The sequence below is a fragment of the Vespa velutina genome, chromosome 24 (assembly GCF_912470025.1).
Source record: "Vespa velutina chromosome 24, iVesVel2.1, whole genome shotgun sequence".
Classification (NCBI taxonomy): domain Eukaryota; kingdom Metazoa; phylum Arthropoda; class Insecta; order Hymenoptera; family Vespidae; genus Vespa; species Vespa velutina.
In genome coordinates, this window is record NC_062211.1 from 3,491,805 (window position 1) to 3,507,533 (window position 15,729).

The window sequence follows — 15,729 nt, forward strand, 5'->3', positions numbered from 1 at the left end:
TAGCTAAAAATTCAACATACCATAATATAACGCAATTAAACCATTAAACTCACTTGAGTATTATTAGAATAACCAAAATAATATATTTCGATAAGGAAGGTGATGTAATGTTCGTGTATTTATTTAAATAGCACCTAATTGCCCATTAATTTCTGTACGCCTATTATAAGCAAGTACAAAAGTTGAAAATTACGTGTCTATATGGGTAAGTTTAGTAGTTAATTTGTTATTGACATTCGTATTGCAGGGAATCAGCGTGACTATTATGATAGTAAAACACGTTACGTTAAAAGATGATCCGATTGTCGATGTAGACATGAATACTCTATGAATACGTCATATAACTTTCAAATCACACGCTTATATATTTAAGCATCGGACCAATAGTCGATAACATATGTTGAACAAATTCTTCCTTTATTATTTTTTTTTTATTTTTGGCTATCTGCCTTAACAGTTGAATCGAAAAAATAAGATACAATTAATTTGTTTTTATACAAAATGGTTAAAATAAGCGGACTTTTAGAACGAAGAGGACGAGTTTCAACGAAAGCAGGTACTTCTGTATGTTAAATTCGATAATTTTGTTTTTTACAACTAATATATATTTAAACAACTAATAATGTACTTTGTCTATATACTATCTTTCACTTTATCATTTTTTCTTTCTATTGAATTTGATCTTAAATGTTAAAAAATTTGAATTTTGTACAGAGATAAGTGTAAATCTTATTTCATTATAATTTTCTTTTGCCAACATCAAGAAGACTTCTATATTGTCTTGGAGAAACATTTAATTTTTCTTCAATAATTTCTTTCGCCCTTTCGATATTCTTCCATCTTCGAACTGATTTCGAACTGATATTGATTCGCATTTTAAAATGCGAAATTTTTAAAAAACATTATATATATATATATATATAAACATTGAAGTCTAATAGGTTATAAAATAAAATTAATGAACCATAAGTAATTAAATGAAACTTATAAAATATTATATGTAATGTAAATGAGAAGCTAGACTTACTGGAATAAACGAAGGAAGAGCAGATCTGAACACGTCTGGAAAGTTGCTTGTACGAACGAGAACTGTGTAACATATTAGTAAGAAGGAACAAGAAGGTTGCGTCAAGGTACTGGATCGTCTGTTGATTGTTTACATCTGCTTTTGCCGGTATGTATATGGAATACTTTATGAATTCCTGGAATGGTATATATACAAACGCATATATCGCGATTGCTTTCTGTTTTTATTATTGTTAGAAATTGGAAATTCGTAGACATTATTAGTGGGGGAACATTGAAGCTATTATCTATATATTTTAATAATATCTTTTTCTTTCTCTCTCTCTCTCTCTCTCTCTCTCTCTCTCTCTCTCTCTCTCTCTCTCTCTCTCTCTTTCAAGAGCAACTCCTTATTTATTCGAAAACAGATAGACTTACGTGTGCGTGCAGAACGATTGCGTTTCCAGTGTTATTTCTTGCGTACTACGTAGTTTTCTTAATTTTTATGCGACACGGAAAGCTGACAAATACTAGATTGATATTGATATAGAAGAAAATTAATTGTATGCAAATGTATATGCGTACAGAAGGTATCGATATTTGTATCTATCGATAAGAAAGATATTTGATGAGATTGAAAAGATATGCATATATGAAAATCGTATATATGACAAAATACAATCAAACATGGTTAATTAACGAAGAACTAATAATTAGAGCATATTTAAAGGACGAGAAAAGTATCGATGACGCAAAACTAAAGCTGGAATATCGGAGAAATAAGTATGACGACATATCTCCAAAGGAGAAGCCTAAACGACAAAATTATATTATTTAAACATTAAAAAGACGGAAACATGCGCAGAACTTGGAATAATTTTCATATAAACTTCTATTACTTTACAATTTTAATTTCGGAGTAGCTGTCTCGTGTAATATAAACATAAACGCACTTTTTCACGACTTTGACAGTTCGCGAGTCAGTTTCCTCTTGCACTTCGACCTTTGCACATCGCGATTCACTTTTCTAAACGCTAAAGCTAATAAATTAATATTTTTGGTAATTTTATAATAATTTAAACAATTTTTATTGCACGTGGTATCGAATAGAGTAATAATTAAACAATAGTTCACTTATTTAAACATTGGAAAGTCTGAATCGCGCGCGGGTCTTAGAATAATTTAAATATAATATTATATTACTGAAAAAGTTTAATTTCTGAGTAGCTGCCTCGTGTAATATAAACATAAACGCACTTTTTCACGACTTTGACAGTGCGCGAGTCAGTTTCCTTTTGCACTTCGACCTGTGCACATCGCGATTCACTTTTCTAAACGCTAAAGCTTATAAATTAATATTTTTGGTAATTTTATAATAATTTAAACAATTTTTATTGCACGTGGGATAGAATAGAGTAATATTTAAACAATAGTTGATTTATTTAAACATTAAAAAGTCTGAATCGCACGCGGGTCTTAGAATAATTTAAATATAATATTATATTACTTAAAAAGTTTAATTTCTGAGCAGCTGCCTCGTATAATATAAACATAAACGCACTTTTTCACGACTTTGACAGTTCGCGAGTCAGTTTCCTCTTGCACTTCGACCTGTGCACATCGCGATTCACTTTTCTAAACGCTAAAGCTTATAAATTAATATTTCCGGTAATTTTATCATTATTTAAATGATTTTTATAGCACGCGGTATCGAATAGAGTAATAATTAAACAATAGTTCATTTATTTAAACATTGGAAAGTCTGAATCGCGCGCGGGTCTTAGAATAATTTAAATATAATATTATATTATTTAAAAAGTTTAATTTCTGAGCAGCTGCCTCGTATAATATAAACATAAACGCACTTTTTCACGACTTTGACAGTTCGCGAGTCAGTTTCCTCTTGCACTTCGACCTGTGCACATCGCGATTCACTTTTTTAAACGCTAAAGCTTATAAATTAATATTTTTGGTAATTTTATAATAATTTAAACAATTTTTATTGCACGTGGGATAGAATAGAGTAATATTTAAACAATAGTTGATTAATTTAAACATTAAAAAGTCTGAATCGCACGCGGGTCTTAGAATAATTTAAATATAATATTATATTACTTAAAAAGTTTAATTTCTGAGTAGCTGCCTCGTGTAATATAAACATAAACGCACTTTTTCACGACTTTGACAGTTCGCGAGTCAGTTTCCCCTTGCACTTCGACCTGTGCACATCGCGATTCACTTTTCTAAACGCTAAGGCTTATAAATTAATATTTTTGATAATTTTATAATAATTTAAACAATTTTTATTGCACGTGGGATAGAATAGAGTAATATTTAAACAATAGTTGATTAATTTAAACATTAAAAAGTCTGAATCGCACGCGGGTCTTAGAATAATTTAAATATAATATTATATTACTGAAAAAGTTTAATTTCTGAGTAGCTGCCTCGTGTAATATAAACATAAACGCACTTTTTCACGACTTTGACAGTTCGCGAGTCAGTTTCCTCTTGCACTTCGACCTGTGCACATCGCGATTCACTTTTCTAAACGCTAAAGCTAATAAATTAATATTTTTGGTAATTTTATAATAATTTAAACAATTTTTATTGCACGTGGGATAGAATAGAGTAATATTTAAACAATAGTTGATTAATTTAAACATTAAAAAGTCTGAATCGCACGCGGGTCTTAGAATAATTTAAATATAATATTATATTACTGAAAAAGTTTAATTTCTGAGTAGCTGCCTCGTGTAATATAAACATAAACGCACTTTTTCACGACTTTGACAGTTCGCGAGTCAGTTTCCTCTTGCACTTCGACCTGTGCACATCGCGATTCACTTTTCTAAACGCTAAAGCTAATAAATTAATATTTTTGGTAATTTTATAATAATTTAAACAATTTTTATTGCACGTGGGATAGAATAGAGTAATATTTAAACAATAGTTGATTTATTTAAACATTAAAAAGTCTGAATCGCACGCGGGTCTTAGAATAATTTAAATATAATATTATATTACTTAAAAAGTTTAATTTCTGAGTAGCTGCCTCGTGTAATATAAACATAAACGCACTTTTTCACGACTTTGACAGTTCGCGAGTCAGTTTCCCCTTGCACTTCGACCTGTGCACATCGCGATTCACTTTTCTAAACGCTAAGGCTTATAAATTAATATTTTTGATAATTTTATAATAATTTAAACAATTTTTATTGCACGTGGGATAGAATAGAGTAATATTTAAACAATAGTGGATTTATTTAAACATTAAAAAGTCGGAAACACGCTCGGACTTAGAATAATTTAAATATAATATTCTATTACTTAAAAATTTTAATTTCGGAGCAGCTGCCTCGTGTAATATAAACATAAACGCACTTTTTCACGACTTTGACAGTTCGCGAGTCAGTTTCCTCTTGCACTTCGACCTGTGCACATCGCGATTCACTTTTCTAAACGCTAAAGCTTATAAATTAATATTTTTGATAATTTTATAATAATTTAAACAATTTTTATTGCACGTGGGATAGAATAGAGTAATATTTAAACAATAGTTGATTTATTTAAACATTAAAAAGTCTGAATCGCACGCGGGTCTTAGAATAATTTAAATATAATATTCTATTACTTAAAAATTTTAATTTCGGAGCAGCTGCCTCGTGTAATATAAACATAAACGCACTTTTTCACGACTTTGACAGTTCGCGAGTCAGTTTCCTCTTGCACTTCGACCTGTGCACATCGCGATTCACTTTTCTAAACGCTAAAGCTTATAAATTAATATTTTTGATAATTTTATAATAATTTAAACAATTTTTATTGCACGTGGGATAGAATAGAGTAATATTTAAACAATAGTTGATTTATTTATACATTAAAAAGTCTGAATCGCACGCGGGTCTTAGAATAATTTAAATATAATATTCTATTACTTAAAAATTTTAATTTCGGAGCAGCTGCCTCGTGTAATATAAACATAAACGCACTTTTTCACGACTTTGACAGTTCGCGAGTCAGTTTCCTCTTGCACTTCGACCTGTGCACATCGCGATTCACTTTTCTAAACGCTAAAGCTTATAAATTAATATTTCCGGTAATTTTATCATTATTTAAATGATTTTTATAGCACGCGGTATCGAATAGAGTAATAATTAAACAATAGTGGATTTATTTAAACATTAAAAAGTCGGAAACACGCTCGGACTTAGAATAATTTAAATATAATATTCTATTACTTAAAAATTTTAATTTCGGAGCAGCTGCCTCGTGTAATATAAACATAAACGCACTTTTTCACGACTTTGACAGTTCGCGAGTCAGTTTCCTCTTGCACTTCGACCTGTGCACATCGCGATTCACTTTTCTAAACGCTAAAGCTTATAAATTAATATTTCCGGTAATTTTATCATTATTTAAATGATTTTTATAGCACGCGGTATCGAATAGAGTAATAATTAAACAATAGTGGATTTATTTAAACATTAAAAAGTCGGAAACACGCTCGGACTTAGAATAATTTAAATATAATATTATATTACTTAAAAAGTTTAATTTCTGAGCAGCTGCCTCGTGTAATATAAACATAAACGCACTTTTTCACGACTTTGACAGTTCGCGAGTCAGTTTCCTCTTGCACTTCGACCTGTGCACATCGCGATTCACTTTTCTAAACGCTAAAGCTTATAAATTAATATTTTTGATAATTTTATAATAATTTAAACAATTTTTATTGCACGTGGGATAGAATAGAGTAATATTTAAACAATAGTTGATTTATTTATACATTAAAAAGTCTGAATCGCACGCGGGTCTTAGAATAATTTAAATATAATATTCTATTACTTAAAAATTTTAATTTCGGAGCAGCTGCCTCGTGTAATATAAACATAAACGCACTTTTTCACGACTTTGACAGTTCGCGAGTCAGTTTCCTCTTGCACTTCGACCTGTGCACATCGCGATTCACTTTTCTAAACGCTAAAGCTTATAAATTAATATTTTTGGTAATTTTATAATAATTTAAACAATTTTTATTGCACGTGGGATAGAATAGAGTAATATTTAAACAATAGTTGATTTATTTAAACATTAGAAATTCTAAATCGCGTTTACCGAATCATATCTCGTTTGTATTTTGACGAGTAAACATTGAAGTGTCTCAGGATGTCTTCCCTGCAAGTATCAACGAATATTAAGGTAAATATATTTTTATATCTTACGTTTCTTCAATAATTTATACAGTTTCTTATTATAACGGTGATATTAATGATTTTGTTTTTATTTTGTTGTTTCAGAATGTCATTGCAATTGCTCGGGAATCAATGATGTAATGGAATATTTGTATCGCTTAAATATGAATATCGCGAATTAGAAGCAGTGTTCGTTCGTTCGCGTTTCGCGATTTAAAAAGCAAAAGTTTTTGCAACGTCTGCGTGCAATGCAGTCGTTAGAGTCAGTGTTTGTTCGCTAACTTTATTAATTTTTTCACAGTCGCATAGGCTGTATTTATAAAAAACAGTAGAGTTTCGCGAAGTAAATTCAGTGACCGTTCGTTAAAAAAAACTATCGCGATATAGAGTCAGTGCATCATTGAAGAGGTTCTTGATCAACTTCGATGTCGACCTACCTAATTTTCAACCACATGCGAATCGTTCACTCTCAATTTCGATTTGGACGAGTGTTTTGGAGCCATCGCAGAACTTCTTAAGTAGTGAGTGAATTTTGAAGTCCCTCCTATCACTCAATTATGTCGAGGACAAAAGGTCCGAATCGGCACGGGTGATTGGTTGTAATTAATTAGTAGAAGAGCATTGAGTGACCACGAGTAAATTTCTTCGGAGATTTACTCGTGAACGGTTTCTTATTTTTTCACTTATTTATTAGATCAGGATAGGGTCTTCTTGTTCAAATGCATTTATAATTACTTGAGATTTTGAATATTTTAATACATTTTTAAATATTTTACTCGCGCGGAAATAAGTAAAGAATCGATATTCATAAGTTCTAATAAAGAACGAGCAAGAAGACACTCGCGATGGATAGACTCTGGATTACAAACGAAACTGTGGATGATTTTATTACAATAATTAAAATATTCGTTTGTAAGAAGGAACGTCCAAGGGTTTACTTTATATTTTTAAATAATTATTAATTAAATATTTAATCAATTTAAATTGATACAAGAAAAGTCTCGATAGAGTCATTGGTTTTGAAAGAGAAAAATCGAGTAGAATTGTTAAAAAACAAAGAGACGTAGTCCGTAAGCCTAGATGATAAATTAATTAATTTTTAGCACAGGATTTTCAGCAATTAATATACTATTATCTAATTTCTAATTTTTTTATAATTAATATCTAATTTCTCCCACGCTGCGGAAAAGTATCTTTCGAAAGGATAATAAGTTCTCAGATGCGTTAGCGTTGTATTAGGGTTTTCTTTCATATCTTAGAATTTGGAATGAAATTTTGTCGTTACAGTTTTAGAGTGATAATCGATTAGGTTGAGGCACGAAGCAAAGAAGAGGCTATATGCCGAAGACAACATGTGGCTCAAGAGGACAACTATTAGGCTATTGAGTTATTTTCGAAGGTTCACTAAGAACTTCCGAGAATGGCTCTTAGCATTATCGTGTTAGTATTTTAATTTTACCATGTTGTCACTCAAAATGCTCTTATGGTGATGGGTGTAGGGGTGTAAATTTAAAAATCTGAGACGAAGTAACTTTCCGTAAAAAATATTCCCAGATTGCCACGCGTACGCGAATAGGATTATTTTATATTTTATGCCTTTTTAATATTAAACTGTTTTTTAAAACTTAATTGAATTTATGATTCTAGTTCAATAAAATTAAATTTTACATTAAAGTCGATTGATAAATTTTGCACATTTTTTCTTTTCTAAAGTTCAATTCAATTCATAATTTTATTTTACTAAAATCGAGTTCTACATTAAAATCATATCACTATGAAATGTACAAGTAATACAATATTTCTTTAAGAGAAAATAATAGATTTAATTAAATTTAGATCTGTATTCAGCATATTTCATTTTTTTTTGTTAATTAATCTTTTATTTTTGTTAAGTTTAATTAAATTAAATCCAGAATTTTATCGTACGTATAATTAATTTATATATATGCATAATCTTTTCTTTTTCCTTATTTCTTTTCAGCTAGTTCCAGGTCGTGGGATTGCGAACACGGGAAAGAGTAATTAATAAAGAAGATTCTTTTAACATTTAAACAATATACGATACACGTAAATTATAATTAATTAATATTTAAATAGGATTTTCTTAGCAACGTTATAAAAATCATATACATGTACTACTATATACTATTGATTAATAGATATACTATCGATTTAAAATTGAAACGCAAAGAAAATTCTCTTTACTGTCATTACTATTTATTCTAATTTACTCTCATTAAATATACTTTATATATCTGGGTTGGGCCCATGGGTGAGGGCCTCTGTGCGGGTTGCTGTCTCAGCATCATGTAGAGCTGCTCCCATTCTCATATATTTTTCTGCGGCTCTCATTTTTAAGTTATATTTTTCTTGTTTTTATTTTCTATGTCATTAATACACTCTTATTAATTATGATTTATAGTCTCGGGTGGGACCCATGGGAGGGGCCCATGGGTGAGGGCCTCTGTGCGGGCTGCTGTCTCAGCATCATCTAGAGCTGCTCCCATTCTCATATCTTTCTGCGGCTCTCATTTTTAAGTTATATTTTTCTTGTTTTTATTTTCTATGTTATTAATATACTCTTATGAATTATGATTTATAGTCTCGGGTGGGACCCATGGGAGGGGCCATGGGGGTGTGCCTCTGTGCGGGTTGCTGTCTCAGTATCGTATAGAACTGCATCTCTTTTTTCCTCTCTTCTATTTCATATTTTTCTTCTTTAATTATGTTTTCAGCTACGTTATTAATATGTTATTTCTTTTTAATTATGTTTTTAATAATATGTTTAATTATGTGTTTAATTATGTGTTTAATTATGTGTTTATTTGTGTTTATTTATGTGTTTAATTATGTGTTTAATTATGTGTATACTCATGTTTTTAATTATGTTATTATAATATAATCTTATTAATTATGATTTATAAATTTTAGTTAGGACAGGTGAGAAGCTGCGGGCTGCTATCTCACCATCGTATAGAACTGCATTTCTTTTTTTCTCTTTTCTATGTCATATTTTTCTTTTTTAATTATGTTTTCAGTTATGTTATTAATAAGTTATTTCTTTTCAGTTATGTTTTCGTAATATTTATTTAGGTTTTTTCTTTCTAATTATGTTTTCTTAATATTTATTTATGTTGTTTATTTTTAATTATGTTTTTAATTATGTTTTCAGTTATGTTATTAATATATTCTTATTAATTATGATTTATAAGTTTTAGATAGGACCCTTGAGATGGTGCGGACAGCTGTTTTCGCATCGTGCAGAGCTCCTTCATTCTCCAGCACTCTTATCTATTTATTGGTATTTATTTTCCATTTTATATATTTTTTCTCTATCTCTAATTCATCTTCTTTTTTTCTTTTTCAGGGATGATCGAGTAATAATGCAGCGATATTCAATATATCTTTTCTTTTCTTTTTCTTATTTTTTCCGTATCTCCTTTTTTTTCAGGATAGATCATCAAGGGATAAGTTCACATCTGATCGAATGCATCATCGCCTGGCTCGATTCATCATCGATTTTTACGCGCGAATACGGGAAGGATAGGAAGAACACTGGCGTGCGTGTCGGCGTGCACAAGCGTGGGTGTTCTCGGGCGCGATTAAACTTCGTTTGATTGTTCGAATCGAAAACGCGAATTTAGAGTAGAGTCACCGTTTTTCTAACACTCACGTGAATGAACGCGGGCGCGACTTAAAAGTCCTACCGGGGACTTCGTTTCATTTGCTCGAATATTCGATTAGATTACCTCGCGAACGCGTTTTTTTTTTTAGAGTAGAGTCACCGTTTTCCGAGCACTTGCGTGGGTGTCCGGGCGCGATTAAAAGTCCTATCATGGACTTCCGTTTAGTGTTGAAATTCGGGGTGCGCGAACGGCTTGCCTTGTAGTGCTGTACATGTAGTTAGCCGATGTAATGACGGTCCTCTTATTTGTAAGCGGGGGAAAATCCCTCGACCAAATAACATCGAAAGTCAAAATACCGGTTAACTTATGTCACTTTGGATTTCAACTTAGAGTCAACGTTATTCTAACACTCACGTGAGTGTTCGCGTGCGCGATTAAAAGTCCTACCGGGGACTTCGTTTTGTTTGCTCGAATATTCGATTAGTTTATTTAGAATAGAGTCACCGTTTTCCGAACAATTGCGTGGGTGTCCGGGCGCGATTAAAAGTCCTATCATGGACTTCCGTTTAGTGTTGAAATTCGGGGTGCGCGAACGGTGTCACCTAGTAGTGCAGTACATGTAGCTGATTGACATTATGACGATCATGTTATTTGTAAGCGGGGGAAAATCCCTCGATCAAATATCATCGAGAGTCATAATACCGGTTAACTCATGTCACTTCGGATTTCAACTTAGAGTCACCGTTATTCTAACACACACGTAAATGTTCGCGTGCGCGATTAAAAGTCCTACCGGGGACTTTGTTTTATTTCTTCAACAGTTCTATTAGATTACTTCGCGAATTTGGATTTAACAGTAGAATCTACGTAATCATAACACACGTGAGTGTCGCGAACGCGATTAATGCGCTTTGATTTTTCGAAATTCGGAAGCACGAATTCAGATGTGCATAATAATCCATTATGCCTGAGCCGAGGAAGTCGAACGGTAAAGCTCTCTGTAAGTGGGGTCCCTGTAGCTAAGGCTAGATACCTCCTGTTAGCTAAGTCGCCCTAGATATCCGAAGCGGCGGAAGGCATAAGGGATCGGTATCGCGGAACGCGGATTTTAGAGTAAATTAGAATCACCGTTAGCCCGTGGGTCTCCAAATGCAGCAACTTCCACGTAGTGAGACCTGGGTCGATAATACTTGCAAAGACTAATTGTAAATTTTTTAATACAAGTATTACCGAGCTAATGGCTGCATATTGTATTACTTCTCCAATATCTTTTCAAACTAATTAAACATTAATATATATCCATTTTATATCGTTAATAATTCTTCAAAAGAAGAAATATAACACAGAAATATATTGTACAATAATTTCTTAGACAAACGAAAAGGAAATTTTTCTATCACATTTTTATGTTCGCTATCATTTTTATTTATTCTTATTTACTCTCATTAATTATCCTTTATATATCTTGGTTGGGATCTATGGGATGGGCCCATGGGGGTTGGCCTCTGTGCGGGTTACAGTCTCAGCATCTTGTCAAGCTGCTTATCTTTTCTTATCTTTCTGCGGCTCTCTTTTCCGTCATATTTTTCTTTTTTAATTATGTCATAAATATACTCTTTTTAATTATGATTTATAGACTCGGGTGGGACCCATGGGAGGGGCCCGTGGGTGAGGGCTTCTGTGCGGGCTCCTGTCTCAGGATCGTGTTGAGCTGCTTCTTTTTTCTTCTCTTTCTGGGGCTCTCTTTTCTTTTTCCGGCTCTCTTTTCTATCTCATATTTTTCTTTTTTAATTATGTTTTAATTATGTTTTAATTATGTTTTATTTATGGTTTATTTATGTTTTATTCATGTTTTATTTATATTTTATTTATGTTTTTAATTATGTTTTTAATTATATTTTTAATTATGTTTTTAATTATGTTCTTAATATATTCTTATTAATAATGATTTATAGATCTTAGGTAGGATCCATGGAATGGTGCTGTCTGCTGTTTTCGCATCGTCCAGAGCTGCTTCTTTCTTATTTTTTTTTCTAGCTCTCTTATTTATTTATATATGTTTATTTTCTATTTATAATCTATGTATATATTATTTTTTATTTTATATATTTCTTTGCTTTCTATTATTTTCTCCTTGGATTCTTTTTTTCAGGATAGATCATCGAGGGATAGGTTCATCTGCGACCGGATGGTACATCGTTGGATTCATCATCGATTTCTACGCGCGAATACGGGAAGGATAGGAAGAACACTGGCGCGCGTGTCGGCGGGCACAGGCGTCGGTGTTCTCGGGCGCGATTATATTTCGTTTGATTGTTCGTATCGAAAACGCGATTGTAGAGTAGAGTCACCGTTTTTCTAACACTCGCGTGAGTGTTCGGGCGCGATTAATGGTCCTACCGTGGACTTCGTTTGATTTTTTGCAAATTTCGATGGGGGTACTTCGCGAATTTCGGCTTAACAGTAGAATCTACGTAATTATAACACACACGTGAGTGTCGCGACGCGATTAGTATTTCTAAGGAGTGCGCTTTGTTTGTTCGAAATTCGGAAAGCACGAATTCGGATGTGCTTAATAATCCGTTATGTCTGAAGCGGACGGTGCAAACGGTGGAGCTATCTGTAAGAGGTGTGCTGTAGCTAAGCTACGCATACCCTGTTAGTTAAGAAGCCAGTGCATTGAAGCGGAAAGGTATCCCGGATCGGTATCGCGGAACGCGGATTTTAGAGTAGAGTCACCGTTAGCCCGTGGGTCTCCACATGCAGCAACTTCCACGTAGTGAGACCTGGGTCGTTAATACTTGCTAAATCTAATTGTAATTCTTATAACGCAAGTATTATCGAGCGAATGGCTGCATACTGTATTACTTTTCCAATATTTTTTCAATCTAATTCCAACTAAACATTAATATATATCCATTTTATATCGCTAATAATACTTCGAAAGAAGAAATATAACAGAATTTATTGTACAATAATTTCTTAGACAAACGATAAGGAAATTTATCTATCACAATTTTATGTCCTTTGTCATTTCTATTTATTCTTATTTATTCTCTCTAATTATCATTTATCCTTATCTCGGGTGGGACCCATGGGAGGGGCCCATGGGTGAGGGCCTCTGTGCGGGTTGCTGTCTCAGCATCGTGTGGAGTTGTTTCTCTTTTCTTCTCTTTCTGGGGCTCTTTTTTCGTTCTCTGGCTCTCTTTATATTCTCCGGCACTCTTTTTGTTCTCCGGCTCTCTTTTCTATCTCATATTTTTATTTTTCAATTATGTTTTGAATTATGTTATCAATATGTTATTTCCTTTTAATTGTATTTTCTTAATATTTATTTATGTTTGTTACTTTTTATTTATATTTCTAATTATGTTTTCAATTATGTTTTTAATTATATTTTTAATTATGTTTCTAATTATGTTTCTAATTATGTTTCTAATTATGTTTCTAATTATGTTTCTAATAATGCTTTAATTATGTTTTTAATATATTCTTATTAATCATGATTTACAGCTTTAGGTAGCATCCATGGGATGATGCGGACTGGTGATTCAATATGGTGTCGAGCTTCTTCTCTTTTCGTTTTTTCCTCTAACTCTCTTATCTATTTATATATATTTATTTTCTATTTTATTTATTTTCTATTTATAATCTGTGTATATATTGTGTTTTATTTTATATATTTTTTTGCTTTCTTTTATTTTCTCGTTAGCTTTTTCTTTTTCAGGATAGATCATCGAGGGATAGGTTCACCTGCGGCCGCATGATTCGTCGCATGGCTGGATTCATCATCGATTTCTACGCGCGAATACGGGAAGGATAGGAAGAACACTGGCGCGCGTGTCGGCGGGCACAGGCGTCGGTGTTCTCGGGCGCGATTATATTTCGTTTGATTGTTCGTATCGAAAACGCGAATTTAGAGTAGATTCACCGTTTTCCTAACATTCGCGTGGGTGTTCGGGCGCGATTAAAGGTCCTACCGTGGACTTCGTTTGATTTTTTGCAAATTTCGATGGGGGTACTTCGCGAATTTCGGCTTAACAGTAGAATCTACGTAATTATAACACACACGTGAGTGTCGCGACGCGATTAGTATTTCTAAGGAGTGCGCTTTGTTTGTTCGAAATTCGGAAAGCACGAATTCGGATGTGCTTAATAATCCGTTATGTCTGAAGCGGACGGTGCAAACGGTGGAGCTATCTGTAAGAGGTGTGCTGTAGCTAAGCTACGCATACCCTGTTAGTTAAGAAGCCAGTGCATTGAAGCGGAAAGGTATCGCGGATCGGTATCGCGGTACGCGGATTTTAGAGTAGAGTAACCGTCAGTCCGTGGGTCTCCACATGCAGCAACTTCCACGTAGTGAGACCTGGGTCGTTAATACTTGCAAAGTTTAATTATAAATCTTATAATACAAGTATTATCGAGCAAATGGCTGCATATTGTATAACTTTTTTATTATCTTTTCAATTTAATTCCAGCTAAACATTAACATATTTTCATTTTATATAGCTAATAATACTTCAAAAGAAGAAATATAGCAGAAATCTATTGTACAATAATTTCTCAGAGAAACGAAAAGGAAATTTTTCTATCTCTCTTTTATGTCCACTGTCATTTATATTTATTCTTATTTACTTTCATTAATTATACTTTATATATCTCGGGTGGGACCCACGGGTGGGGCCTGTGGGGGAGGGCTTCTGTGCGGGTTGCTGTCTCAGCATCATATAGAACTGTTTTTCTTGTCTTATCTTTTTGGGGCTCTCTATTCTTCTCTTTCTGGGGCTCTCGTTTCTATCTCCGGCTCTCGTTTCTATCTCATATTTTTCATATTTAATTATATTTTCAATTATGTTATTAATATGTTATTTCCTTTTAATTATGTATTTTTAATATTTATTTATGTTGTCTCTTTCTAATTATATATTTAATTATGTGTTTAATTATGTTTTTGATTATGATTTATAATGCTGCATCTCTTCTTGTTTCTTTTTCTAGGTCTCATCTATTTATATATATTTATTTTCTATTTGTATTTTATATATGTACATATATATATTATTCTGTTTTATATATTTTTTTGTTCTTTTATTTCCTCTTTATCTTTTTCTTTTACAGTATAGGTCATCGAGGGATAGGTTCAACAGCGGCCGGATGATACATCACATGGCAGGATTCATCATCGATTTTTACGCGCGAATACGGGAAGGATAGGAAGAACACTGGCGCGCGTGTCGGCGGGCACAGGCGTGGGTGTTCTCGGGCGCGATTATATTACGTTTAATTGTTCGAATCGAAAACGCGAATTGTAGAGTAGAATCATCGTTTTTCTAACACTTCCGTGGGTGTTCGGGCGCGATTAATGGTCCTACCGTGGACTTCGTTTGATTTTTTGCAAATTTCGATGGGGGTACTTCGCGAATTTTGGCTTAACAGTAGAATCTACGTAATTATAACACACACGTGAGTGTCGCGACGCGATTAGTATTTCTAAGGAGTGCGCATTGTTTGTTCGAAATTCGGAAAGCACGAATTCGGATGTGCTTAATAATCCGTTATGTCTGAAGCGGACGGTGCAAAAGGTGGAGCTATCTGTAAGAGGTGTGCTGTAGCTAAGCTACGCATACCCTGTTAGTTAAGAAGCCAGTGCATTGAAGCGGAAAGGTATCCCGGATCGGTATCGCGGAACGCGGATTTTAGAGTAGAGTCACCGTTAACCCGTGGGTCTCCACATGCAGCAACTTCCACGTAGTGAGACCTGGGTCGTTAATACTTGCTAAGTCTACTTGTAATTCTTATAACGCAAGTATTATCGAGCGAATGGCTGCATACTGTATTACTTTTCCAATATTTTTTCAATCTAATTCCAACTAAACATTAACATATATCCATCTTATGCAGCT

The 15,729-nt window shown here is 33.1% G+C and overlaps 1 protein-coding gene across 1 annotated transcript in view; it reads right to left on the minus strand.

The window, feature by feature from the left end:
* LOC124956928 overlaps positions 1–1,475 on the minus strand; it is a 24,649-nt gene extending 23,174 nt beyond the window's left edge. Inside the window, exons 1-2 of the mRNA XM_047513389.1 lie at positions 1,444–1,475; positions 1,028–1,202 (exon numbers count right to left, since the gene is read on the minus strand). Coding sequence (XP_047369345.1) covers positions 1,028–1,100 — 73 coding nt within the window. The 5' untranslated portion in view covers positions 1,101–1,202; positions 1,444–1,475. The remainder of the gene's footprint in view (positions 1–1,027; positions 1,203–1,443) is intronic.
* Positions 1,476–15,729: the final 14,254 nt, after the last annotated feature.